The following is a 26,639-nucleotide window of genomic DNA, read 5'->3' on the forward strand; positions in this document are numbered from 1 at the left end:
AAAGATGAATTTCGGATATTATATTTTTAGGATAAATATTTTATTAAAAGCGTTTAGTAAAGAAATATTTAAAGTTGTTAATAATTTTTTTAATAAGCTGACTGTTTTTAAAATATAGTAAAAATAATAATAATTAATAGAAGAACTAACTAATAATCCTAATCTTTATTAATTAAAAAAGAGAGTAGTATTAGCGGCGATTTATGAAGCTTTAAAACTATAACGGCATACGGCAGAGAGCATAGTACAAGGTTAGGGGTGCAGGAAGCAAAGAGAGCAGGAGAAAGCTGGGGCTAATAAGAAAGCAGTAAGAAGCATAGGTAATGTGGGGCACGGGTAGGAGCACAGGCTAGGCAGAGCAGGGCAAGGATATCTTAGAGAGCTAGCAGGCTACCCACAAACCTTCTTTTCCTTTCTTCTTCATCTTACGATTACATTAGCTACAGGAGTGCAGTATCAGCTTTGACTTATTAGCACCTCAGCTTTGTAACACAAATGTATTGCAAGTTAAAGCTTTAATAGTCTATAATTACTAACAAGATTGTACTGCATTTCCGTGAAAAATATTGTAAGTAGTTAAATAAAGTAAAATATATATATTTATTGAGTTTTAAATGCATTAAAATCTAAAAGATATGAAAGTATAAATCCTTATAAAAACAATTTTTTTATTATCAGAGAACTTTTATAAAACTCCAATAAGTAATAAATAAGATCAGCTAGTAACAATGAAAAGCTTTTACTGATTAAACTTTAAAAAATAATTAAATGTGATATAGTAGTTTTTAGATAAAATAGCATTTGGAAGTTTAAAGGTAAATTTAAGGTAAGTTTCGTTTAATTTCTATAGAGTCTATTGAATTAAGGTAAAAGAAATTAAATTTTAATTATTAAAAAAACTACTAATAGCTTAAATAATGCAAATAAAGCTTTGCTTTACTTTTCTATAGTTAAGTTTGCGCCTGCAGGGTCGTACACTATATATACAGTCAAAAGTCTTATACTATAGTAAAATCTCCTATTACAAATAAATGTCAATATCATGAATTTGCGTAAATAAACTAAGAGAGGAAAAAGCACTAGCTACAAGAAGATAACCGAGGCTATAGCACTGACTCTGCCCGGCTCAGAGCACACTGGTTCAACTAGACGGGTAGAACTCTAACCCTTAGCATGGGAAACCATGACATCTCCATGTAAATATGGAAAAAGGAGAGAAGGCATACAGGGGAGGGACCAGTTAGTCCATAACATATGTAAGCTCGTCTAAAGAAGCATAGGACTGTCGACCTACTACTCTGCCTTTTATCTCGAGTCTTATTTCGTCGGATCGCTAACATCTTCTCTCGTATCAAGGCCTACCCAGCTGCGGCACCAGCAATAGCAAGATAATACCTAACTATCTATTAAGAAACACGATTATTATGCACCTCTCTAAGGCGCTTAACCCAGTGCTTCCGCAATGGCTCTGGCATCTTGCAGAAAAACATCGCTTTGTTCTCGTCCGTCAGCAGCTTTTCGGCGATTTTGATCTGCAAGTCGGGGTCCTCCTCGCGGAAATCCCCAAACAAGATCTCCATAGCCTGTTCCTGCCAAGTAGGGCGAGCCTTGGCCCCACGGAGAGCCTCGGCTAGAACTGTGATGTCACTGGCGACGGGAGGGGCGGTTGGGAGCGACGGGTGGGTGCCGACTGTGTGAGATGATGCGACAGCAATGCCAGTGCTGTTGCTAGCGCTTGCCCCGCTGCTTTGAGTTGCGTGATTGCTGAGAGCAGGATGCAGGGCGTGGTTAACATTGTTTGCGGTCGCTACATGAGTCTGCTGTTGCTGAAGATCGATGTAGTTCGGAGGAGCAGTGCGCCGACGCTTGTCAGATTGGATGGATTGATTCGTGGTCGTGGCGTTGTCGCCGGCGTGCATGCGCTTCCTTGGTTGCTGTGGGTTCTCTTCTGGCGGTGTCAGTGCAGAGGTTGTGGATGGAAGGGAGGCGCGAGGCTGAGGCGGCGGGGCCATTGCCGCTGGGGGCCGTGAAAGCTGTTGTGAAGGCGCCGGGAGAGGGGTCGGCATAGAAGGCGCGACAATACTAGGCTGCTGGGGAAGAGGCGGCGCAATATGCGTCTGTACAGGATTGAGGTAGCTCGTGTCGGTGAGCATGTCCATGATAGATGTGCCGGGTGCGTCCGGTTCATCGGTGCTATTGAGGCTGTCCGGTCCTTTCCTACGAGGTTTGGTAAGACGCTTAGGGGCGCCGCCAGATCCAGGCACGTCAGGGAAGAGGATCTCGTAATATTCTTCGTGTTCGAAAGGTCGACCTTTGAGCGAGCGAGCTAATGGTTCTTTCTGTACAACACATTGAAGTCAGCAAGGCGGTTATAATCAAGATGTCGCAATGGCGGCGACGTACCTGGAGATGCCTAGCCCATGCCTCTTCAGTGCCAGTCACTGTCCTGGTTTGTGGATTGTAGTAGAAAGAGTTATCCTCCCTCAAGCCAATCCACAGGCGGTACTTCTTGCGAGCATTGTCACTCTTGTTGATGAGATGACTCTTGTTGGCATAGGCATTGTGTTTGTCGATAAGGGCTTGGATAGCACGGTCCCAAGCCTGGGGCTTGAAGGTGCTGCCTTCGCGCAGACCCAGGTTGACTGACTCGCATAGCGAGCGGAAGAAGGTGGCTTCGTACTGCGAGTTCCAGGTGAAGCGCGGGCCACGATGTTTGCCCGGGGTGCTGTCGGAGGGTTTGGCGCCTGGAGGAGCAAGTCCGTAGTCCTGGTCAGACATGGCGTCCAGCACCCACGTAGGTGGGACCCCGAGGAGGACCGGAGCAGCCGTTTGGGTTAAGGGTTTGCAGCTTGGCTATGGACGATACGGCGGGCTATCGGTGGCGGCAGCGACGGGGTCGGCTAGAGTGGCGATAATGCTTATAAATGTAAACTGGTAGCAGTTGGGCCGAAGGTGCTGCGCAGCTGAAACGGAGAAGGGATCCGACCACAGTTTATCGGTGCCGTGGAGTTGGACTGTACCGGACACTTGGATCAATTAGAGGGCCGAGGCAAATGTTATGCTAGCTATAGGTTAAAGGTAAAGCGAGATGGAAGTAGCCGATACATAATACTGTTTATAGTAGTAAAAGAAAGACCGTTTTGTAGTATCAACTGCGGCTAGCTAGTTGATGGGTATGATGTTGGGAGTTTGAGATGCAAAGACGGTGGAGCGGAAGTGGAGGCTGGGGCGAAATGATGAAACAGGGATTTGCTTTTGAGACCGTAAAACAAAACGGAAATAGCTAGTCACGTGTATGCGTGTCGGTTGAATTTCTTAAGTGAAGTGCGGGGTAACGACGATGTGTTAATACTACGAGAACTCTACACTATAGCGGGGATAAATTTGTACCTAAGTTAAAGCAAAATGAAGGATAATAATATATTTGTGAAGATTTTTGATTTATAGGTTATAATAAAAATAAAGTATAATTTAACTATAAAATATTACTATTAGCTTTAAAAATTATAGTAAAATTAATATTATTTTTAATATGTATATTTTATGTATTTAAAGATATTTAAGGAAATATTAATTGTAAAACTTTTAAATCTTTAATAGATTTTATAGAAGTGGAGAGCTGTTTTATAAAGCGAAGCTTCTTAAAGTTATTAATATATTTATATATTAACTTTTTAAATATTTTTTGTAATTTTTAATAATAAACTAGTATTATTTTACCTACTATTTTATATTACTTTAATATTTTCTTTAGTAATTTTTAATCCGAAATCCTTTTCTTTATATTTAATTAAATTACTTAATAAATATATTATAGTTTAGCTTAATAATAAAAAGATTGATTTCTAATATTATAAAGGGTTTATATAAGAATACTATTAGGCAAACTTTTTATTTAAAAAATAATAGGTGTAACAGCATATAGCAGAGAGCATAGTACACAGTTAGGAATAAAAGAAGCAAAGAAAGCAGGAAAAAAGCTGCAGCTAATGGAAGAGCAGAAACGAAGCACAGGCTATATAAAGCACGTGCAAGAGCATAAGCTAAGCAGAGCAGGGCAGGAATATCTTAGAGAGCAAGCAGATTACCTACAAAATCTTTTTTTTCTTTTATCTTTATTTTACGATTATATTAGCTACAGAAATACAGTATTAGCATTAACTTATTATAACGAACCTCTATCTAAAACCTTTAAAAGAGATATTAGTTAAAGGTACTTCTAAATAGTCCTAGTTCGGTACAGCTAAATAGTGTATAACAATAGCTTATCTTAATCATAATAGTTAAGATATTAATAATTGTAACTTATATTATATATTGCGGAACTGCCTATCTACACTAGCTAGTTTCTCCGTATATATAAACCTTGGGACCCTGGGCCATTAACTTATAGACGGTCCTCAGTCTATTTATAATTAGCTGATACTAGACCGTGGACCGTTAGTTTAGGGTACGGCTACAGGCTTAAGGGTTTAAGTAAGGAAGTAGGGCTCTCGGAGAATTCAGAGGTTCAGGGGTTATGTATATAAGCAGTCTGCTTCGGACATTCTATTTTAGACAGATCATCGACTTTTATTTCTTTATATTTTGTGCTTTGCACGCGTGCATGCAATTCTGGCCCTCTGATCAGGCTAATCCGGTGCTTATTATGTAGCCTGCGAGTCCATAGTGTCTTTTTTTTGTCCTGCGTAAAGTGCGGCCTGCGAGCGAGCTACTGTCACGCAGGTGTGTTTATTTAGAGACCCTGTTGAGGGTATATTTGTAGTGTTGTAGTTAGTTTATGTATTTTCTCACTATTTTACCGTAAGCTTCGCCGCGGTCTCCAGTGCCTACTTTATTAGTCCGTTTCGTGTAATTGGACCGTGAGCCCCGCTCGATCGCACAGTCCAGCCCTGATTGGTTCCCGCACTGTCTCTCAGAACCGTAATAACTAGCAGTCTCTTTTATATATAAAGATATCGTTAGACTAGGCTTTTTTCCCGACGCTAATAAAAAGAATTTTTTATACTTATTAGCGGTTAACTAACGATATATATACCTACGTCCGCCCCTTAATCGAGGTAATAATAATTTACTTTTATAACCCTATATTACGGTTAAGCTAACAAGCAGGTTAGACAGTGTATAGGGTGCGACATGTATAGCTAATCGCTAATAGAACCAATTAAGATAAAAGTAGCCTCGCCTGTAAAATCATCTTTAAGAGACAATAATTTAGCGCGGGATTTATTAATAAAAATTAATAATCCGGGACAAAATTATTGCTAAAGGCTAATGATCCAGAAGACTACTAAGTCTATATATACGGAGAAATTAAATAACTAATAAATAGTTCCGTAATTTATAATATAGATTATAATCGTTAATATTCAAACTATTATAACTAAAATAAGCTATTATTATATACTATTTAACTATACCAAACTAAGATTATTTAGAAATACTTTTAACTAAAAATTTTTTTAGAAGTTCTGGATAGGGGTTCGTTATATTACTTTCTAAATTAGGTATATGCATTAAAGCTATGGAAAAGTACTAATGTTTGCATATAGGATTTACTTTGAGCTGCTTTTTTACATAGGTACTAAACAGCTAACACAAACTGTCTGATACTTATAATATATTCACGTAGTTATTTATATATTGCATAGCATGATACTAAGCCGACAAACAAGATACATATATTTTGCAGCATGTTAAAGAAAATCAAGTAATTGCAAAGAAACTGAAATACAAGTCACTAACAATTTATCATGGGTACATAGAACGCTGAGATCCATCAAGATTGCCTTTGGCCTATACCTACCTACCTCTGCCATGAAAATGCTGATTGTGACGAGGTTTTTGCAGCTGGTTTTAGCCTCTGTTATTCGTTCATGTGTGGATGTTCAAAGCTTTTCAACCATCGCTTGCCAAGAATAACTTCTTTGCCTTATAGTCCGGAGAATATGGCACAGCCATCAACCATGAAGCAGAATATTGCCGTGTGTTTTGCATGTGTCTACCCTGATGCTCCAACAGCAAGGGTTTTATATGGAGCCGGAATTGTCTCCAATAACAATTCCAAGGATGCACAGGCTAGCATCGTTTGATGGCCCAATAATTAAGGTAGGTAAGCCAAGGCATTTACTCGAATCAAACCACTATCCGAGATCTAGGGAAGTAGAGGTGAAGGGATTGGGCTACCTACAGGCAAAGTTGGGCTTCTTTTTACTGTAGGCATGTTAAGGGGTAGGTCCAAGCATAACAGTCAACAATGTGGGCTGATGTGTCAGACGTGAACGTGAAGCTGTTATCTGACGTTGAAAGCCATGTAGCACTGCACACTAGTACAGATGGGATTTGATGTTACCGAAAAGGTGCGGACTGGCGAGAAACGTGACATGAACGTAGAAGCATGACGATGTCCTGATGATGCAGTAGGTTACTATGAAACCTTCCACATGGCATTCTTTCATGGTGAATTGATCAGATACCAGTAGAAGATAAACACTGACCTGGGTCTCTGAGATCTGATAAATCTGTGTGCGAGCCAAGGTACCTAACCATCACCGAGACTACCTTAGTTACTGGTAGCCTACATGTGCCGGATGCCGATGCGTTAAAGCTAGCAGAAAAAAACATTTATTGGGAAGCCAAGTGGGGTGTTGGCCTGCAAAGCTCCATTGTTGATGGACTCTCTTGCCGGGCGGTTGATGCGCTTGTTGGGAATATTCCGCCAAGACAATAAATCTCATCTTTGACAAGATTCGTCCGTCAGTGGAGAGGTAGACCTGTTCAAGTATTCCGGGAAACGTTGCTGCCAATATGACACATGGTGAGCCAGCTTCACTACAACTGGTGGCAGCAGATGCGAGGTTGAGGTAGGACAAGACGGCAAGCATAACTGCCGTTGTTTTTGAAGTATTCCAAAGGAAGGGCGGGCCGGGGAATATTGAGACCGCGTTAGGTTCAGCTAGGCATGCACTGGAAAGGTCTGCCAAAAGGTGCGGCGATACAAAGCACGAGGGTTGTTGATGCCCAAAGGCATGGAGACTGATTCCACTGATAAGCCGACTTCGGCAGTAGACCAGATTTGATTGCGTCATCGAACATATTCTGCAGAGTAGATTCCAGATCAGGGGAAACATCGCAGAGGGAGAAGGTATATTTGAGAGGGGCTTCAGCGTGGCTAGGGATCAACAAGATTGTCAGTTCAGGAGCTCACTCACTCAACAGAGGCAATCAGAAGCCAGAACTAATTCCTAGCTGCAGAATGTCCGGGTTTGGTGGGGAGGCACGGAGGGCACCAACAAGGAGGGGTCAGACCGTCAGACTGCGGGGCATGCTGTCCTCAACGTTCAGTGGTCTCTCCTTGTCATGCAGGCCACCTCAAGTTGGGTTTTGGCTCCCACAAGGAGCAATGCGTCATTAGGCAGTCCTTGCGTAACCCATGCTAGCTGACCAGTGACATATGCGGGTAATGTTCCCGGCTGCGTTAGCTTTGGGAACCACCTTCCAGAGCGTGATAGGTACTGTACGCAGTAGGTTCTCAAGCTTGGGAAGAGCGCTCCCTTGGAATGTGGACGACAGCCAAGAGGCGGCAACAAGGATGTTCCTTCCATAGCGCCTGGTCGAAACACGATCAACCAGATTCTGGGCGCACAACAAGCCCGAAGAGTCAAAATCAAGAATAGGTACTTATCCAGGTACCTAAGCAATATACTGGCGATGCGCAATGTGATGTGATGGATTTACTGACAGGTCGGCTGTTGTGAGAGAGGACTCAAACTGGGGAGGATGTGCAATATGGCAAATATGTTGCCGGGTTAAGACGGGTGGGATCGCCTGGCTTCGGAAGACGAGTTCGAGAGGACACAGAGATGGCCGCGGTGTGTGACTCTTTTATAGGTTCGGGGTGAAGACCGGTCCGGCGGAGAGCCCGAAAGGGAGCTATTCTCCACTCTATGCAATGCAACCATCTACGTCTCTCCAATCACCGGCAACGAATATCTGCAGAAGGTTGCCAGCAGTCTGCATCCTGTGGTTAATCTGGTTGGACAGATTCGTGCGGTGGGCATCAAGCCACTACCCACTGGATTGCTGGTTCAGACATCGTCCACGAAGCTGGGGCTCCCACCCCAAGCTTGGTTTTCCGGGTTGGCGGAATTCCAGGGTAAGGTAGAACCGAAATGATGAAGACCCAAGAGGGACATCCCGGGGCTATTCGATACTGCCGCATTTAACAATGGGCACATGGTCCCATGGTTCCACAAGAGCGCTGGCTTCAGGCTCTTAATGCCCTCCCCAGGATGATGTGGCAGCAGGGAAGCTGGTCTCACGAATCTCACAGCATAATAAATACGCCTGCAGTTCTGTGGTCCATGGCGAGTCCGACTCAAGGCAACATCCAACAAGATAGCTTCATCTCTTGAGTCCTAGGACATTTGCACACCCCTCAACTCCACGCAACAGAGATCGACAACGCCAAGATGTGAGTCATTGACTAAGGTACCCAGGGGGATATCAAGCGCGCCATATCATTGACGAAGCATCTACGTAGTCTTTTCTGGCCATTAAACTAGCCCAACATCTTTCCAGATACCTATTCAGCCTAGGTAGTCCGATATGGCTGTGAGTCAAGCATGGATCCCTCTCTTCATGACGATGCGAAGGTTAACCGACCCGCCAGCCCGGAGATACAGTTCGAATTCGCGGCAACCCGGTCCTGTACAAAGTCATTGCAGTAAATGGCTGCATGCTCACCATCTTGGTGATGAATCCGCAACCAGATGGGCAGTACCTGGACTTCAGTCCGACCTCGATACAAACTATAGACGAATATCGCGTCGAAAAGGTGGATGATTGTTGAGTGGAGAGTCGGATTTACCTTGATGTGTTTTGTCGCCATTGTGTGGTCAGATTTCTGCATGGGATACCCTCGTTTTAAACTTATTGTCTGGTACGGCATTTGGACGGATATTTGACTTTCAAGAGAGCACTTTCTAGACTTCTTTTCCTTATATACTACCTAAGGTACCTAACGTCTGATCTCCGAGATTGTTGATAAGTAAGGTATCATCGTTTTGGGGTGTGTTTTGGAAATGACATGTACTGCTGCTGCGAGATTTATGAACGTAAACGAAAGTCTGTTGCGCACAGATATGCCTCCAGAAGACCATGATGGGACCGATATGGTGGAAGTACCATGGATAGGTCTGTCTCCACAGCAACCAACCCCCCGGCACCCATGTACGCTCGGTATTACATTCAAGACCACTATGCGTAAGAAATACCGCTTGGTTATGTATTTAACGCCAAGATAGGTAGATATGTTTCCAGCTACCTACATGAGTAACCAGCAACAGGTAATAATTCAGATGCTGGACGGTGATGGGAAATGGGAACACCCAGAACATAGGTACGTCATGTAGGTGAAGTAGTGACTGCTCCGGAATGATGTCCACTTAAATTCTCCACGACAAGATCAAGCCTGTCACTTTATTGCGGGGTGAAAATCTGGGGAAAGGCTGGTCCGGATATTATATCAACCCCCGTCCCTTGACCTCAAAGCAACTCACACCCTCTTGTTCGGTCTCATCCCTGACATGGCCCCTGACAGCAAACTTCACATTACCTAAGTCGACTTCCATCCTAATGACTACCTACAACACATGAAGCTTTTGTATGACTGTGAAGATAGAGTCTTTCTCTTTTCCATTGCAGCTGTTGAAACACTTCAAGTTCGGTCAATATACCTAATTTAAGATGCTCACGCATTTAGTCTGGGGCTTATGGCTTTGGTCATGCCGGTACGGGCGGGGGTCCGATGCCTATCTAGATTGCCACTGCTGGTCCGTTGCGTTCACAACTCGCAACTATCTAGTGACTTAGGTGTGCCAGTCTTGATAATTTGCTGCCTGCCCGTGTTTCAAGTACCCCTTTTACTGCTGTTGCACTCCCAGAAATGCTCTGACACCTGCAACCCTTTCCAACTCCTCCATAGTCTCGGACCAGAGCTTAGCTTCAACCTTCCTTCCTTCCTCTGTATTCATCATGTGGTGTCCCCTACGGGTTGTCAGTAAACTTTTAAGTTTCTTGAATATTTGCACCAGAATGGAACATGGCATACGAATCGATCTCCCAATTTCTCACCAATCTTCCATGACTCTCCTCTCCCTTCGCATCTACCGCATCGACATACGCCCACGCCCCCCGAGTCATCGTCCTTCCTGCCAGACTGGCCATGACGTTGCCGATTAACCTCGCTGGGAAAAACACCAACTTCTGAAGCCCCGGGTTTTTGAACAAGGCTGGATCAACCGCATTGACAATCAGGGTGAGACCATGCTGCTGTCAGACGCGGGCGGTGGCCAGACCAAGGCCGGTGTTGGCCTTGTGATCGACGCTATTTTGCCGACAAAAGAGGTACATTCTGGAGGAGAAAAAGGTTGGGCGAAGAACTGAGAGGTCAGGGCCAACCAAAGGTCACAGGTGAGGGATTTGGTTTCAAAGTGGGCCACGGCGGAGGGGCGGGATTTCCAGCCAGCAAGGAGGGCCACGATGGGGAACTCGAGTAGATTGGTTAGAATTTCGTGACACATAACTCATCGCTGGGTGACACATAGGCATAAGATGGGCAAGAAAGCAGATGGACAAGAGGGGATGAAGTGATTTCCTGGCGGTCTGTCACTACAGGTAAATCCTATTAGACTGATCGAGGTGGGGCTGTTGTTTCGCGGCCAGTGCCATGGTTTCGAACCCAATCTGCGCCACACTCGGTTGACTGCGACTCTGAGATCGACCAACCCGGGCGTGCCTGTTCAATCTCCAACCGCAGCGGTCGGCTTGGTGGTTGACCACGGCGTTGGTCTTTGGGTCGGTCTGGTCATTGACTGAAATAGACATCATATTCTGCCTCGCTTCTACTTGATTCAAGAGCTCCCCATCCAGACTGAGCTTTATCTCTAGTATTTCTTTCTTTTTTTTTCTGCCGCATCATTGACTCCAAATGTGGCCACCAGGGAAATAATGAATCACCAACACACACGATGGCCATTATCAGCGCAGGGTGAGCGACCTCGATTGTCATTGCAGACAGCCTCACCCACTGAAAACAGTCCCGGGCTGCCCCCATACCCCGTCAATGACCAGGATGCCCGTTTACTTGTTGCGTCAAAGCTATGGGGTGAACAGAGGCGATTTTCAGATTCTTTCTCTCAAATGTCCAACGAAGCCCTCTATCACGAGTCGTTGGACAAGTTGAACCTCTCCTGCCGCACAGGTTTAAGCTTCAACTTCAAAGAACAAACCGAACAGGAAGCGCAATTGGTGGTTGATCTCGGCGGAAGTGTCACACATATCCCGTCCCCACAACCATCCCCGACATATAAGCCGGCAGGTTTACCATCCAGGGCTGCCCTAACTTACACACCTGCCAACGCCAAAACATATCCTTCTGCGGAGTGGGAACTCACCAACGACAAACCCCAAGCGGAAGGAGATGGATTCATGCTGTGGAAGGAATACGCGCCAGTGATTCTGACGCGCCGTTCTTCCTCACTCCAGTCAGAGAGAGAGCAGGTCCTCGATGCAGTATCTAGTCTCGGCTTGAAGGGTCCTGTCAAAGGCCTTGGGAAGCTGTCAAGGCCGGTTCTGAACAAGTACTACCGCACAGAGCAAGCACTGGCAGAGTTCCTGATTAAGCAAGATCGCGTCCTACTCCGTCCGCTGCCTTCGCCAGAGACTGGGCAAAGAGAGCTGGAACGACTAGAAACCGAGCTATTCGACACATCAAAATACATGGGTAGCACAAATTACATGACCGTACTCACCTGGTCTGACGACAACCCATGGGGAACCATCACACTATTTCAAGTCGAGACCCCACTCATGGGCTCTGTCAGCCAAGGGGGGTATCTGGAATCTCAACGCCGAAAACCGCCAAACCTCCATGTTCATGTTCGGGAACCGTTTGCAACAAAGATAAAACCAGTGGCAGCGATGGAACACATACCCCAGCAGATCCTCGTAAACATGCGCATGGATACTGCGATACGGAAGTTGGTTTTGGTTCACGAGCAAAACAGCCAGCGATTTCGCTGGATGGCCAAGGGCGAAATGGGCCACCCCTCCTATGCAACCATATACCGGCCTGACATGCCGGTGTCTATTGCCGTACAAAGGAGTCTGTACGAGCACTTGGATGCTGATGAAGCAGCTATTCTTGGCCACCACTCACACCGCCGACCGTCCTGCCTCAGTCCACAAGCTGGCTACCAAGATAGGCAAGAGGTCACAGCGGATGGCATCGTAGCCACAATCCCACAGTTTCTCGCTCTTTTACACTCGACTCAGTCAATTGTAGAAGTTGCTTCCTCTCCCAAGCCATCCGACGAGGAGAGGGTGGAGACGACATCAGGTGAACGCTTCCGGCGGTGCTCCATGAAGCAGCCGCTCCAAGGGAAACGGCATACTGGGAGGGATGTTCACGTCGTGGTGCTGTTGCCAGCTTCTCGTTCCGCGTGGGTGGAGGAGAAACTTTTTTGGACAGACGAGCAAGGGCACCTTGCCGAGTTCAAGCAGAAACGATACAAGTCGGTAATAGATAGAGAACGGGACAGGAGAAGGGGAAGATGTTTTGGCGAGTTCTCGGGGAGAAGGGGCAGAAGCCCGGGCGTTGGGGAGATCCGGAGTCCACCGTTGAGTGCTACCCTATGCGCAAGGGACTCGGTATGGTATGAGTGATGCACAGTCAAAGGTCATGGACTTCTTGTTGGCAGATGGGCAGACAGGTTGGATACACAGGGGCCGCCAGTACGGTATCTTAATCATTGATGATGTTTCCTAGAATGCAATGACACCTTTCCAGTTGTCAAGTTGCCCGGAGTCTTTAGGTACCCGGTCGAATGTGCAGTGGTATACCTACCTATCTAGGCTTTTCGCTACTGCGATTGCCTTTATATCCTTCAATGCTACATTAGGCACCTACCTAGCTAGGTAGGTATTTTGTCAATTGCCGTCTGTAGGTAGCTTCCAAGCCAATGGAAACCTTGCTCGGTAGTTCCCTGATGTCGAAATCAGGACCTCTAATGTAGCCTTGACGTTGCACATAACGGGTGGACACTGGGCAATGGTAACGTTACTGAGATGGTTCAGCCATGGTAGAACAACCGCAGTTCCTTACAACAAACGTTAGTGGTTCTCATTTTCTGACCGTTACTACAAGAAGGGTTCTTGTTTTGAAACTCCGTTCCCTGTTGTGGCTGCATGTCAGGGGGTTGGAAGAGCAAACGTCACCGGCTAGCACGAAGTTTTTGCCGACCTTGATCGAACAACTATAATGCGGCCATGAAGATTTAGGCAAATGTCTTCCGTTGCAATCTTTCCATGAAGAGAGGTCCAGTGCGTATGGTGCCGGCTTATATATGCTCTCTTCGAGTGCAAAAATAATCCTATGGAGAGCTTTAGCACCAGCGACCCTTTAAGACGCGAACCACCATCAACCTCTTTGCAAAGTCTCCGATCGAGATGCAACTTTATACAGCAATCATTTTCATGTTGTCACTCCCTCAAGGGGCCCTATCCCACTGTAAGCGCTTTCTTGCACTCCCTGGAAAATCAGTAAACAATACCTTGTAGGTAGGTACACATATTTCAAGCTATACTGACTACAGAAACGCTCAAAGATATCTTCCACCAGTTTCTCCATAACGACACAATATTCACTCCTTTCAAGTACATCCGCCCCGTCCCTGCTGAAACGCCACTTCACATCACCGACAAGAACGACATTCGATGTAACCGAGCAGGGGCCAATGGACAGTCAACAAATGTCTTGACAATCACAGCAGGCGACACCGTGGGGTTCAAGCCTACATTTTGGATCCATCATCCCGGGGCATACGCTGCTTACCTCTCTGCCGTCCCTCCTGGAAAAACCATCTCCAATTACGCGGGTGACGGTGACTGGTTCAAGATTTGGGAGTTTGGAACATACCCCAACCTCACAGCAGAGTCGACATATCAACAAACTTGGTACGTCACGCTTTCTTTCAACCTCCTGCCTTTTTTTTCCTCTTAGAGCGAAGATGCGCGTGCTAATGGTGGACTTGTTCCAATCGCAGGCGATTGCTTGCAGACCCACTGACATTCCAAATCCCAACGGCCACCCCACCGGGGAAGTATTTGCTACGATTTGAGCATGTGGCACTGCATCTGGCCAGCCAGAGAGGTGGAGCCGAGTTCTACCCTTCTTGTGCCCACGTTGAAGTGCTGAACGCTGGGTGGAAGAGCACCGGTCTTAGCCCAGGACCGACAGCACGGTTCCCCGAGGCACACGAGGCAGAAGAACACGGCAAGTTGGTGTTCAATATATGGGACTTTGATGACGTGAGTGATGCCATGATACAGTCTAGAAAGATAGGTAATGGGGCTGCTGACAAAACCGACAGGTTCAACAGCTCAACAGCAGGAAGATGCCTGGCCCGCAAGTGTGGGATGGCCGCTGAATGTACAGAACTGGCATCTTGGCAATTTGGGGGCGGGTTGGGCAGCGTTCTCGCATTTTTTCCCAAGGAGCCAAGTCAGCAAGCGAGTATGCAGCCAAGAGATTTGACGCGGTGTGACGAACCCATATCCAGAACCTCTGAAAGGGATACTAGTAGAAGGCACTTCTGAACAATCCTGGTTCGGTACAGCTAAACAGTGTACAAAAAATGGGCTTGTCTCAATCACAATAGTCAAGTTATTAACGATTGTGACTTGTATTGCATACTGCGGAACTGTCTATCTAACACCGGCCAGTTCCTCCGTATATATAGACCTCAGGATTCTGAACTGATCATGGCCAAGCCGCCCTGATCACGTCCTGACTGGCCTATTCCGTGATCATGGTGATCATCCCCTGATTGGCTAGTTCTTATCTAATCTAACGATTGGCTGAGGGCGTCCCGCGCCTCTCGTACTGTCCGTCCTGTTGGCTTAACTGTGACAAGCTAGCTCAGGGGGTGCTGTAATTGTTGGGGCGTGGAATGTCCAATCTACTTGAAATAAACGTTACATGGCAGGCAGCAATTGTCAAATACGGTATGAGGTGATTATTATATGAGCGAGAGTCTTTAGGTAGTACGGTAAGGCCGGACCTAATAGCTTTAGGTTCTATTACTAAAATAAAGTTTTTGTTAATTGTAAATTGGAATAACTAATTTTGTATACTATCTAATAACCTCTAACTTAGAGTAGTTAAGTGTTTTTTTTTTAACTTAAGTTTTCCCATAATGCTAATGTCCTCCAAAAATTGGTATTTTTAAAATATTCTCTTAGTTTTTATGTAATAATATATAATATTGTTTTGATATCTTTATTATTATTAATTGTAAATTTTTTCTAAGTTATACTTTTTTATGTTCTTGTAATAATTTTAAATTTAATTTTAAGTTTTTATTTTAGTTAGCTTTCCTATTTTTTAGCTATAATATCGTTTTATAATTTCATAAACATATTAATTAATAATTATAAATGTCGACATATTATAATTTTGTTTATAAAATATTAATATTTACTATAATAAACCAAATTATTGAAGTATTATTTATATTATAGTAAAATACTACTATTATTAATAGATTAATTAATTAGCTTTTACATTAAACGAAATTTATATATCGTTTCTTTAATAGCTTTTAAAAGTATTAAGAATTTAAACTTAATAATAATTAATTCAGTAATAAGATTTTACTTATTAATTCTTTAAGTGATAATGTTACTAAAAGATTTTAGTATTTAGGCTTATAAGCTTTATTAAGTAATAAAACTATTAATAAAAGAATCATTAAGATAAATTTCCATAGAGTAATTTTTATATTATTTTCTATTTATTTAATAAGCTTATAAGTTAACATTAATAAAGTAAATAATTACGTTAATTCTGATATTATATGAGGAGGGTTTCCAAATAGCACGGTAAGGCCAGACCTAGTGGCTCAGGTCCCACTGCCAAGGTGATAGTTTTGCTTATAGTGGGTCAGGATGACCAATCCAACAGCAATATGCTGCTGTTGGTAGCTAGCGTCGGCGATCAATCACATCTTTCCTTCATGTTGTGCAAGGGGCAAAATCCTTGCGGCCGAACGAAAATATTCCCTCCTCTTATCCCCTTCCAGCCCCTCCCAGACATCATCAGTGAACTGCGTGTCATTGTCACTACCTCCTTATCTACTCAACAGCATGGAGTACGATCCATTCAACCCCGAACACCAGCCCAAAAGCGAGCCACAAGTGGCTGTGACGGAGGCCTATACCTTTAACCAAGGCCTAGAGAAACACGAGACCGGATTAGCTCGGAGTCAGGCCTGGTGGCACGCCTGGTGGTTAGAAGTAGTGTCTATGGTTGTCACTATTGGATGCTCAGTCGCCATCATCGCTATTCTCTGTGCATTCAACAGGCGTCCGATTACCGACTGGACCGATAAAAGCAAACTTGCGGAAATCATCAGCCTTCCAACGACGTTGTCTATATTGGCGACAGCTGCGAACGCCACAACCACGCTTGTCCTCGGTAGTGCTATCAGCCAGTACAAATGGGTGTATTTCAAGGCCAAGAATCGTTCGTTGGCTGATCTGGATCTGTTGGACGGGACCAGCAGAGGGACTCTATGGAAATGCCTGGAGCTATTAGTGAAGAGGATGAAGACACTGGCGAGCTTAGGTGCTATTGCCATGATCCTGTCACTCGCCGTCGGTCCATTCTATCAACAGACGGTCCAGCTTACCGAGTGGGATGTGCCAAGTGACGACGGGAAGGCCTCATTCGGGCTTGCTCATCAGTACATCGCTAGTGGGCGTCCAAACTTTGCCGCCGGCGGTAGTGCTGACGCCAGTTTGCCAAGTGCCTTCCAAGTTGAAGCTGCAACTGCCGACAGCCCGATGCAGGGTGCAATCTACAGAGGGTTATTCAACCTTGATGGCCCTGCTATATTCAACTGTACCTCGAACTGCACATGGCCAGATCCCGGGGCGAGCAAGCCCTATGTCTCGCTAGGCTTTCGCAGTGATTGTGCGAATGTCACAGAAGCAACTCTGCGTGCTTCAGGGTGGGACGATACCATCGAAGGTTCCCCTCGAGGTATAAATATCACGACACCGGGAAATGTCACATTGGACACCCGCTTCTCGTTCACTTCGTACCAACCCGTTGTTGTTGTTGCAAGCAAGTCCCTCCTTGGGCACCAAATCAAAAACATCAATACCTCTCCATTCGACTGGACTGGTGATACTGTGGGTCACACTATTGCTCGCATGGCTGTATTTCGATCAGAGTTGGATCCTCGCAACTTTGAACTCGTCAGCAGCAAGATGCAGGTTACCGAATGTGACCTCAGCCTTGTCGCCTATCGCTATTCCGATATCTCTGTATCCGACAGCAAACTCACGATCGGAAAGGAAGAGTTGATTCGGCTTCAGTCTGGCGTTGTAGAAAGACAAGATGACGGGAGGTTCATCGGTGTTTTTGACACAGTGGTGGATTCCTCCGGAACGACAATTCCATTAAAGGTGTCCTTGGCAGACATTGGGGCCCTCACTTTGCTTTTCACCTCAACACGATTCATGGGCACGCTTTATGCAGGCGAGCCGCCCGATCGTAGTCGGATTCATCGGCCTTCCGGCATGGGGGATGCCTTTCTCGGAGGTGACATCACTGACCAACTTGTCATTGAAAGATTTGAAAGAATGGCGGAGAGCATGACTCTTCAGCTGCGGTCAACCAGCGATGTAACCGCTACCGGTATTAGTGTCTACTCTATTGTGCACTACAAGGTTGAGTGGGCATGGCTTGTTCTCCCGCTAGCAGTGCAGCTGATCACACTGGTTTTCTTTTCCTGGGTCCTTGTCAGGAATCACCACAGTGGACTGCAGCATTGGAAAGACTCGGCACTTGCTGTCGTCAGTCACAGTCTACAGGCGGCGGATGAAGACATTCACCAGGTGGAAATGATTGGACCCATGCATGTTGAGAAGATTCAGGAATTAAAAGACTGGGCCAATCGGACAAAGGCGAAACTGCTGTAGAATACCTAGACTCGTAGCTTCAGGCTGGATAGGTTACCCAATAAAACCACTACACAGAAGTGTCAGGTACCTTGCTCTTCTTGTACTCACCTCTCACTACCCGGTCACAAACATCCTTCAACACTCCTCCAACCCACTTAAAGTCCTGCAAGTCAAGGTAAACCTGCGCGCTGAGCCTGGCCCACCACCTTCCCTGAAAGATAAAGACTGCTACAAAAGTCTGATATTCCTCCATGAGCGTGCCGAGGACGTAGGAATGAACTGCTGGTTCCTCTCCACTTGCCTCGATATCCTCTGCCGGTAAAGGCAACGCCACATTGGTCATGGCGCATGCAGACATCGTTCCCTCCTTATTATCCAATACCTCAGTTCCCAACGCCTCCGCCACCAGCCTGCCCCCTTCCCTTGCCATCTTGATCAGCTCGTCTCTAATTCTCACCTCACCACCAAGAACTTCCTCCCTCCATTTGATCGCGTCTTTGACACACAGGTAAGGCGCGTTATCCACCGTCCCCACAAACTGAAAGCCGTTCACAAAATAGCCCTTCCCATTGGGCGGCAGCGGGTTCACCCTTTTCAAGTTCCCACCCTGCAGTTCAGCCGCCTCGAACCCATGCGAAGTCGGCACCGTCGATCTGATCAGTCCTTGATTCCTCAAAGGGACGTAAAAAACCGCACAACCCCTCGGCACATGCAACCACTTGTGACAGTTGGACACAAAAAAATCTGGATCAACCTCGCCGAGGTGATTAAGCTTTACCATGCCTATCCCCTGCGCGCCATCAACGAGCGATAGAATCCCGTGCCTCTTGCATGAAGCAGTGATGGCTTCGAAAGGGAACCGGACCCCGGGATTCGAGCTGACCACATCAAACAGAGCCAGCCTGACTCTCCTCCCCTCCTTTTCCACCTCTTGCACCGCTTTCTCAAAGTTCTCAACGATATCCCCGTCTGGACAGGGGTATAGAATGGGCACACATCGACTGTGAACCAATCCACGGCTGTACTCCGCCACATAATCCACCGTCTTTGCACACCCGCCGTAGATAGTCTCGAAGTACAGGATCTCGTCTTTCCCATCCTTGTTCCACACGATGTTACGGAGCACCGTGTTGACGCCCATGGTGGCGTTGGACACAAAGACACATGTCTCCGTTGGGACACCCAAAAGCTTGGCCACGGCAGCGCGGGACTCATCGAGGAGCTGAGGGTATGTATATCGGATGAAGGGATCGGGCTTCGCTTCTGCTTGGTCTTGATATTGCCTCATCAAGTTGCGGATGTGGGAGGGGATGGTGCCAAATGAGCCTGCCACGGTGTCAGTAAGTTGATTGTTTGCAGCCTGGCTAAAAGGACGAGCAAAGACCGGGAGATGGACGAACCGTGGTTGAGATTGCGGTACGAAGGATTGAACAAGAATTCAGAGTCGCGAAGGGCGCGGCCAAACTTGACAGGTTCAGACCTGGTCCTGCCGCATGTGGGTAAATCTGAAGTGGTGTCGCCCATGATGACTTGGTGTTTGACTGGGATGCTCGGAGTACTAGGAATGAAGCAGTTCAGATCAGGGTGGACAATATAATAAGCATGCCCTAATAACTCGTCAAATGGATTGGTTGTCATGAGTCAAGGATGACTCGACGTCAAATAGTGAAACCCTTGCACATGGATCCTCAACTGATCTACACCCCCACTTGCCCGGTCAACGGTTTAGGCCAAGTTGGTACCACATCTCCCCACACTGGACTTGCATCGTGCATAACTTGGATAATAACGTGATACCGATTGTATTCCAAAGGGCGGACTCTTCACAGTGTCCCATGTCCCGGTGTGGGGACGCCGTCAGTCGGCTAGAAAGGGGTTTGTGTTCACAAACTAGCAAGCCGTGGCCAGCCGAGCAACCCTTCAACATGAAAAAAGACCACTCAGGCTCGGCTACGCTTCCGAATACCAAGGCAACCAAAACCCCTCACTTGGTTCACTGCTTCTTGTTTTGAGCATAGAAGAAATTGGCACCTGAAAGATATCATGAGCGACTGCTGTGGCAGGTAAGGTATGGCGTTACTTTGGTTGGAAAAATGACTCACCAACAGGAACAAGCCCATTCTCTGCAGCCCATTCTCTGACCCCTTTCGTGTCTTTGTCTTCATCATTGCCAACGTCATATCCCCAATGCTTTCTTGCACTCGGCCGCGACAAGTGTAGCTTTTCAGTAGTACCGTTGGCAGGGGCAAATGCCAACAGAACATACCGATGTTTCCCAGTCTTCTCGGGTGGTGATGGAGGCTTGTACCCCATGATCTCATCAGAAAAGGTAGGGCTAATCCCAGATGAGGTCGGCACGCCTATTGCGATCCAATGGCAAAACTCGGACCATTTCGGATCATCGCGCGATGGAGCATCCGGATCCGTCATGGCGATAACGTAAGTAACGCCTTTCTTCCAGAGGGTAGGCTTGGACGCCATCAGTTTTACTGAAGGAGCTGATTCGAGCAAGGAAGGTTCGAGGGTGTTGCCAAGGTCGGCGTGAGTGTGATGATGGGAAGACCATGTGGCGTTCATCAAAAGTGAAGGAAGAAAATCGTCAATGACTATGGTGAAGCTCAGCATCTACCCTGGTGATCAACATGAGCTCTGATAATATAAACTTACCAGTAGGGATGATTTCGGCATCCTGGAGCCTACGGTGTAGTACCTCACGTTAGTTTGGTCATCTAGGAGCAAGTAGTCAAACATATCGTACGCTTTCTGTACATCGTCTTGGGTGTTCCAGATACTATTACCGGTCTTCGGGAGAGGATGCTGCTCGTTGACAATAACAATTGCCCCAGCAGCAAACTGTCCAATGAGTATAAAGAGGTGCAATAGGAGGCTGTAAAATGTCATAATGGTCATTTCTCTGCTTGGTGCAAAATCCTGAAGTGAGCTGGACACGAGGTAGATACCTAGAATGAATGCACACACCTACCTACATAAAGCTCAGTTGAGCAGTGGACCCAAAATGATGTCACCATTTCTACCTTAGCTGCATCACCCCAGCCCCACCTCCAACAGAACTGTATGCAACTGCCAAAATAAACTGCAAACGCTGGTGATTTTCCCCACTTCTCATGGTACATTTACACATGAAGGATATGAGCAAGCTCAAGTACACAAATGCCATGACTTTCATTACCTCATACCTCATGTGTAATTATCGATGAAGAGTGATCTTCTCTGTGATACCTATGCAACTCTATAGGTAGGTGCGGCGGTAGCCCGCGCTCATCTAATCATTCCTCGCAATAGAAAGCATCCTCTTATTGTGAATAGCCTTGGCCAAACATATATGTGCCCACATGCACCGTCCATTTAGTGGGGACCAGGCTCGCAGTCGGGAGCGTAGATGGCCTCTGTCAACACTGTTAGAACATGCATAAGTAAAGGCAGCAGGAGGAGAAGGCGTACTGCACTTGGCATCGCAGTCCTTGTTACATTGAACAACATCGGGGACGTTGACGCATATCTTGTAGAGGCAATCTGAGATGCAGGTCCAGAAAGCCTCAGGAAGCTTAACGCAAGGAAGCTGGTCCTGCGGAGCCGGAGCCGGAGCAGCAGCGGCAGTGATGGCAAAGGCAAGGACCCCGAATGATATGGCGAAGCGCATCTTGGGCGTAGAGATTGTGGATTGTTTGTTGGCTGATGAGTTCAATGTAGTAGGTTGTCGAGAGGGGAAAACAGCCGCATGTAGTGCTTGAAATAGTTGGCCCAAGGAGCAGGAGCAACCGCAGACTTTGGGGAGGTGAATTACCTAACCCAAAATAGTTGCTCCCGTGATGGAGCGCTGCATCCCAAGTTCTGATATCTTTTTAGGATGTGTTTCCGACTTTGACCCTCCTGACTTGAGTTAAGTGGGGTAATGATAGTAAGGGAATTGCCGTGCATATCCGCCCATCACATGCTTCTTATCATCAGTAGAAATGACTGCGTCCCACATACTAATAACCTGCTAGCATACCTACCCCTTCGGTGACGAATGCCCCAGGTCAGTTCGGGCCCGGGCCACGATCAGGGTGATATTCGCACATCAAAGCGGATTTAAATGAAGTAGTTACCTACCTAGGCGAGCAGTCATGTATTATTCTCTTCTGATTGAAAATTTCAACTGTTTCTGAGCTAGACCTTCATCTCCCACGCACAGCAACACTATTGCCAACTGTATTGCTTGATACCTATCCACCCGGCCTTTTCTATTTTTTAGTTTTTACTGTTATGTACACACAGCTATACTATTTTCTTCCTCATCATAGTTATTTATCTCATCTCGTTATATATTTTCTATCTACAAGCCTGGTTGCTATATCGGGTTCGGTTACCAACCTCCCTTTCCTCTTTTCTTTCTCCTTAAACGACAATGCATTTATACCACAGCTTACCTTGCCCCCATTTACCAGCACCACCAAATTTCTGCGGCCTGTCTCTCTACCATGCTTAAAGATGTCAAGAGTACCTAGTCATCCTCACTGATGCTGGTACAGAAAGGGCTGCTACTGTTTATCAAAAAAAAGTCTATAGTAGCTCTACAAATCGAGGTGTACAGTTGCAAGCGTCCCAATGGGAAGAAGCCCGCATCTGTTTTACATCTTATTACCTACTTAAGTGCCATACCTTGCAGCCTTACCGGATATTACCACAACACTGCCACTCTATACTCATCAAGCGACAACAATTGCTTCTCGCTCCAGCTCGACCGTCATGACAGTCTCGGACACAACAGATCCAAATCGTATCTTCTTCACTGAGTTGAACCATACTCCTATCGCTCTGTCTTCCACTCATTGTGGCGCCTTTCACCAAGCTAAAGTTCGACCAGAGAATGGTCGCTTCTTTGCGGTATTTCAGGGGCTGGCATTGTGTCTTTACTTGGGGTGTATTCAGTTACCGTGGGTGGCATTGCTGCCGCGCAAAATACTGGAAAATCTGCCAGCCATGTCAAGCTTTCCTGTTTTGGATGACTCTCACAAGTCTCAGGGTGATGATCGTGATGTTGCAGTGCGGGATGTGATAGAGCTGGGTGCAAGGATGCAGTCCGGGCTCTGAAGGGGAGGCACATGTACCTGAGAAGATCAGCTGAGGTAGGTCCTCATACAAATAGCGCACACCATCCAACATTGTACAGAGTTCATGATTGCATTGCTTTTTCGCACGCCCCCTGAACGCCTGGCGAGAGGTAAAGCAGGCAAAAACATCGATGGCAGCCATCCAATATCACCCCTGTAATCTAGATCATTTTGTTGGTTGGTCTTTCCACTCGAGCGAGCGACAACGGGATGATGTTGGGGCTCTTTTGGCCCAGCATGCATCATCCGTTTAAGCCACATCATTGGTGCGGAACCAGACTGACTGTTTACATACCCACATTTAAATACAAGGCCTCACTCATTCTCTCCTGCTTCCCATCCTCTTCCCGTCATGTCTGTGGTTGACCATGGCAACCTCGGTGCTCTCACTCTCATCATCAAAAGCACGCTCCATATCGAAGATGGCTCCCAGTACGCCTGACGCCAAACGTCGTGTCAAGATAAGAACCACTGACCACCTCATTCCGCCGCTCGTGGGTTGCCCTTGATCCTCACAGCTGCAATTTTGCTAGCCTACGCCATCAATCCGACCCAGCCAAGTCCAATTTATCCATTCATCCTTCCATCCTATAAGCTGGGAGATGGCTTCACTCCAGCGCAGTACGGCAAAGGCCCCCGTGACATCGCGTTTGTCATCTTCTACACCGTTTTCCTTACCTTTACACGCGAGTTCTGCATGCAAGAGATCTTCAACCCCCTCACCCTCAAATGTGGCATACTCTCACGCGCCAAACGAGCGCGCTTCGCCGAAAACATGTACACAGCCCTGCACATCGCCATCATCGGACCCTGGGGGATGTATCTCATGCATCGCACCCCAGTCTGGTACTTTGACACGCACGGAATGTACGAGGGTTTCCCGCACCGCACCCACGAGGCAGGGTTCAAGTGTTATTACCTCCTCCAGGCCGCCTTCTGGATGTAGCAGGCCGTGGTGATGGTGTTGGGCTTGGAAGCTCGCCGCAAGGATTTCAACCAGCTCATCGGACACCACGTCGTCACGGTGGCGCTTGCGGCGTTGAGTTACCGGTTTCATTTTGCATATATGGGTACCGCGGTCTACATTACTCACGACATCAGCGACTTTTTCCCTTCGCTATCAAAATCGCTAAACTACGTGGAGAGCAAGGCGCAGGGCTGGTCGTTTGGGCTGTGTATCGTCATGTGGATTTACTTGCGGCACTACATCAACTTGCGGATCTTGTACTCGATGCTGCCTGGGGGGAGTTCAGCACTGTTGGGCCGTATGTGATGGATTGTGAGGCTGGACAGTACAAGTCCCCGCTGGCGAACGTCACCACATTTAGTCTGTTGGCTTTGTTACAGTCGTTGAATATGTTTTGGTTGTATTGTTTGTTTAGGAGCGCTTACAAGTGTGTTGTTCTTGGGGTGGCAAAGGATGACAGGTCTGAGGCTGAGGATGAGAGGGAAGGATGATACGTCGGTGACAGAGGTGGGCAACAACAGACCGACTCAAGGGTTGGCGCATAGGAAGGGTGGGCGTCCAGAGTACAGATGATGCTTACAGTGTATACCTGAGCATCATGTGGCTTCATGTTGGTACGAAGCTGGGATAGGTACACAGGTTGATCGAATCAAGAGTGCTTGGAATGTGATATTTCAGGGTTTGAAAAGGACTTGCATCGAGGTGGTCCTGTGAAAGTTCTCATCACAAGAAGGCTTCACATGTGTTCATAATCATGTCAATCACCGTTACCTGACTCTATTTTTACGTCCAACTAACCCATTTCCGTCTCTTTTGCTTTTCTTTCGGCACCCGGGTGATTTGTGGCTCCAGCAGCCAACCAAAACTACAAAGTGCCTATTGCCTTGGCAGCAGCTCTAGTTCAACGCCCGCTAAACCCTTCCCAAGAAGAGGTACCGAAGACTACCCTCACCGTGGGATTCACTGCACGTTTCCCGCTTCTTCTGCAGTTCTGGGAGCGGTTTCGGCACGTCTGCCATACCAAAGCCGAGCCCGCACCATCTTACTCTAGGCTAGGGAGGTGGGACGTTGGTTGCATTTTCTGGGGAGGGGTTACAGCGGACCCCCCCCAGCCCCTGTCAATAGCCTCACGGATGATACTGATGATGCCTTCAACTTGGGGTATATAACAGCGTTGCGGCTTACACCTGGCTTCTAGATAGCTCATCCTCACTTTCACCCTCTCGGCCACAGCAGAAGGAGGAGAAATGAAGCCGTCACGATTTCCCTTCGCCCTCCTCCCCCTTGCCGCCGCCGCCAGGGGAGGAAGTTTCCGTGGCCTCTCCCACATCGCCACAGAAATCTTCTCCTTCCCCCCCACCAACCCGATCTTCATCGAAAACCTCTTCGTCCTCCCCGACGCCCGCCTCCTCCTCACCTCCTTTGTCCACTTCGGCCCAGATACCAACTCACCGCTCCACATCCTCAACCCTGTCACCTCCTCCGTCTCGGTGGTGACCACCCTCCCCAACTCCACCTCCCAGACCGGCATCGCCAAGTTATCCGGCACAAACCGCTACGCCGTCACCGCTGGAATCCTCGGGGACAACTTTGAGTTTTTGAACAACACGGTCAACGTGTACGTCGTGTCGCTGGGGTGGGACGCGTCGAGCGCGACGGTGGTGGATACAATCCCCGTTCCCGGGGTCATTAGTGCGAACGGGCTCGTGGCGGTGGGGAATGTCGTTCTCAGCGCCGACTCCCGGGGCGGGAGGATCTTGAGGGTCGACACCGTCACCCGGACGAGCAGCGTCGCTTTTGCGGACCCGTTGCTGTTTGGGGACCCGGCAAACGTGAGCGGGTCTCTGGGGATCACGGGGGTGAACGGGCTGTTTCTCAAGCGGCACGGCGGGCAGAGATGGGTGTATTTCACCAATAGTGCGAGGGGGGTTTACGGACGGTTCAAGGTTAACAGTTTGGGGTATAAAGTCGGGAGGATGGAGGTGTTGATGACGGCAACGAGCGATGATCCTGTTGGGTTTACGAACTCGCTGGATGACTTGGTGGTGGATGGGGATACGGATGGTTATATTGCCTGGCAGGATCGGTCGTTGCTCAAGGTGAAGCGATACAACAACGGGACCACTGCGCAGACGGTTGTTCTCGGGCCTGGGGGTGTTGCAACTGGAAATACGGGCATCACATTGAAGACGCCCACGTCCGTTGCTCTGGGCCTTGACGGGGGTCACATTTATGTTGGAACAGGAGGTGCTGTAGCCGGAAATCTGACCGGAGGACAGGTGGTCAAGGTTACGATCTAATTATGAAGATATGGAAATTCACAGAATAGCTGCCAGGTACATGGTGTTTATGAGAAATGAATGATAAAACGGCTGAAAATGACATCCTTTAGACAAGTGAGAGTGGCATGACCCGGTTCCCGACGTGCGGAGTAGCTTCCTGGAGGAAAAAAACCCCAATTGGTCACCACTCAAGCTTGCCGCCAAGAATGCGGGCAAGCTCATGCTGGGGAAATGGATTCATTTACC

The 26,639-nt window shown here is 47.1% G+C and overlaps 12 protein-coding genes across 12 annotated transcripts; 7 read left to right on the forward strand and 5 right to left on the reverse strand.

The window, feature by feature from the left end:
• Positions 1-1,015: 1,015 nt before the first annotated feature.
• On the reverse strand, positions 1,016-3,350 carry QC764_300170 (uncharacterized protein). Its single transcript, XM_062945146.1, has 2 exons — positions 2,404-3,350; positions 1,016-2,339 (listed from the first exon to the last, which is right to left on the reverse strand). Exons 1-2 carry the CDS (start codon positions 2,776-2,778, stop codon positions 1,407-1,409), a joined length of 1,308 nt encoding a protein of 435 aa, XP_062801063.1. The 5' UTR covers positions 2,779-3,350; the 3' UTR covers positions 1,016-1,406.
• Positions 3,351-7,946: 4,596 nt separating this feature from the next.
• On the forward strand, positions 7,947-8,851 carry QC764_300185 (uncharacterized protein; the record flags this gene model as incomplete). Its single annotated transcript, XM_062945147.1, has 3 exons — positions 7,947-8,473; positions 8,543-8,613; positions 8,672-8,851. Exons 2-3 carry the CDS (start codon positions 8,608-8,610, stop codon positions 8,849-8,851), a joined length of 186 nt encoding a protein of 61 aa, XP_062801064.1. The 5' UTR covers positions 7,947-8,473; positions 8,543-8,607.
• A 232-nt stretch (positions 8,852-9,083) lies between these two features.
• Positions 9,084-9,305, forward strand: QC764_0046470 (uncharacterized protein; the record flags this gene model as incomplete). Its single annotated transcript, XM_062940338.1, has 1 exon — positions 9,084-9,305. One exon carries the CDS (start codon positions 9,084-9,086, stop codon positions 9,303-9,305), a length of 222 nt encoding a protein of 73 aa, XP_062801065.1.
• Positions 9,306-9,766: 461 nt separating this feature from the next.
• On the reverse strand, positions 9,767-10,692 carry QC764_0046480 (uncharacterized protein). The gene is made up of 2 exons (XM_062940339.1): positions 10,112-10,692; positions 9,767-10,047 (listed from the first exon to the last, which is right to left on the reverse strand). The coding sequence occupies exons 1-2, from the start codon at positions 10,225-10,227 to the stop codon at positions 9,924-9,926; spliced, it is 240 nt and encodes a 79-aa protein (XP_062801066.1). The 5' UTR covers positions 10,228-10,692; the 3' UTR covers positions 9,767-9,923.
• Positions 10,693-11,202: 510 nt separating this feature from the next.
• On the forward strand, positions 11,203-14,693 carry QC764_0046490 (uncharacterized protein; the record flags this gene model as incomplete). The annotated part of the gene is made up of 5 exons (XM_062940340.1): positions 11,203-12,400; positions 13,656-13,778; positions 13,833-14,016; positions 14,106-14,370; positions 14,433-14,693. 5 exons carry the CDS (start codon positions 11,203-11,205, stop codon positions 14,487-14,489), a joined length of 1,827 nt encoding a protein of 608 aa, XP_062801067.1. The 3' UTR covers positions 14,490-14,693.
• A 1,513-nt stretch (positions 14,694-16,206) lies between these two features.
• On the forward strand, positions 16,207-18,048 carry QC764_300200 (uncharacterized protein; the record flags this gene model as incomplete). Its single annotated transcript, XM_062945148.1, has 1 exon — positions 16,207-18,048. The coding sequence occupies one exon, from the start codon at positions 16,207-16,209 to the stop codon at positions 18,046-18,048; it is 1,842 nt and encodes a 613-aa protein (XP_062801068.1).
• QC764_300210 (uncharacterized protein) lies at positions 17,990-19,668 on the reverse strand (the record flags this gene model as incomplete). The annotated part of the gene is made up of 2 exons (XM_062945149.1): positions 17,990-19,356; positions 19,431-19,668. 2 exons carry the CDS (start codon positions 19,666-19,668, stop codon positions 18,098-18,100), a joined length of 1,497 nt encoding a protein of 498 aa, XP_062801069.1. The 3' UTR covers positions 17,990-18,097.
• Positions 19,669-20,023: 355 nt separating this feature from the next.
• TFS1 (carboxypeptidase Y inhibitor) lies at positions 20,024-20,940 on the reverse strand (the record flags this gene model as incomplete). Its single annotated transcript, XM_062945150.1, has 3 exons — positions 20,024-20,061; positions 20,133-20,655; positions 20,698-20,940. The coding sequence occupies 3 exons, from the start codon at positions 20,938-20,940 to the stop codon at positions 20,024-20,026; spliced, it is 804 nt and encodes a 267-aa protein (XP_062801070.1).
• Positions 20,941-21,396: 456 nt separating this feature from the next.
• Positions 21,397-21,907, reverse strand: QC764_300230 (uncharacterized protein; the record flags this gene model as incomplete). Its single annotated transcript, XM_062945151.1, has 2 exons — positions 21,493-21,907; positions 21,397-21,437 (listed from the first exon to the last, which is right to left on the reverse strand). Exons 1-2 carry the CDS (start codon positions 21,689-21,691, stop codon positions 21,397-21,399), a joined length of 240 nt encoding a protein of 79 aa, XP_062801071.1. The 5' UTR covers positions 21,692-21,907.
• A 1,659-nt stretch (positions 21,908-23,566) lies between these two features.
• Positions 23,567-24,090, forward strand: LAG1_1 (sphingosine N-acyltransferase lag1; the record flags this gene model as incomplete). The annotated part of the gene is made up of 2 exons (XM_062940341.1): positions 23,567-23,576; positions 23,678-24,090. The coding sequence occupies 2 exons, from the start codon at positions 23,567-23,569 to the stop codon at positions 24,088-24,090; spliced, it is 423 nt and encodes a 140-aa protein (XP_062801072.1).
• A 12-nt stretch (positions 24,091-24,102) lies between these two features.
• Positions 24,103-24,472, forward strand: LAG1_2 (sphingosine N-acyltransferase lag1; the record flags this gene model as incomplete). The annotated part of the gene is made up of 2 exons (XM_062940342.1): positions 24,103-24,409; positions 24,438-24,472. The coding sequence occupies 2 exons, from the start codon at positions 24,103-24,105 to the stop codon at positions 24,470-24,472; spliced, it is 342 nt and encodes a 113-aa protein (XP_062801073.1).
• An 886-nt stretch (positions 24,473-25,358) lies between these two features.
• On the forward strand, positions 25,359-26,411 carry QC764_300235 (uncharacterized protein; the record flags this gene model as incomplete). The annotated part of the gene is made up of 1 exon (XM_062945152.1): positions 25,359-26,411. The coding sequence occupies one exon, from the start codon at positions 25,359-25,361 to the stop codon at positions 26,409-26,411; it is 1,053 nt and encodes a 350-aa protein (XP_062801074.1).
• Positions 26,412-26,639: the final 228 nt, after the last annotated feature.

Source organism: Podospora pseudoanserina, chromosome 3 (assembly GCF_035222485.1).
Source record: "Podospora pseudoanserina strain CBS 124.78 chromosome 3, whole genome shotgun sequence".
NCBI classification, from domain to species: Eukaryota; Fungi; Ascomycota; class Sordariomycetes; order Sordariales; family Podosporaceae; genus Podospora; species Podospora pseudoanserina.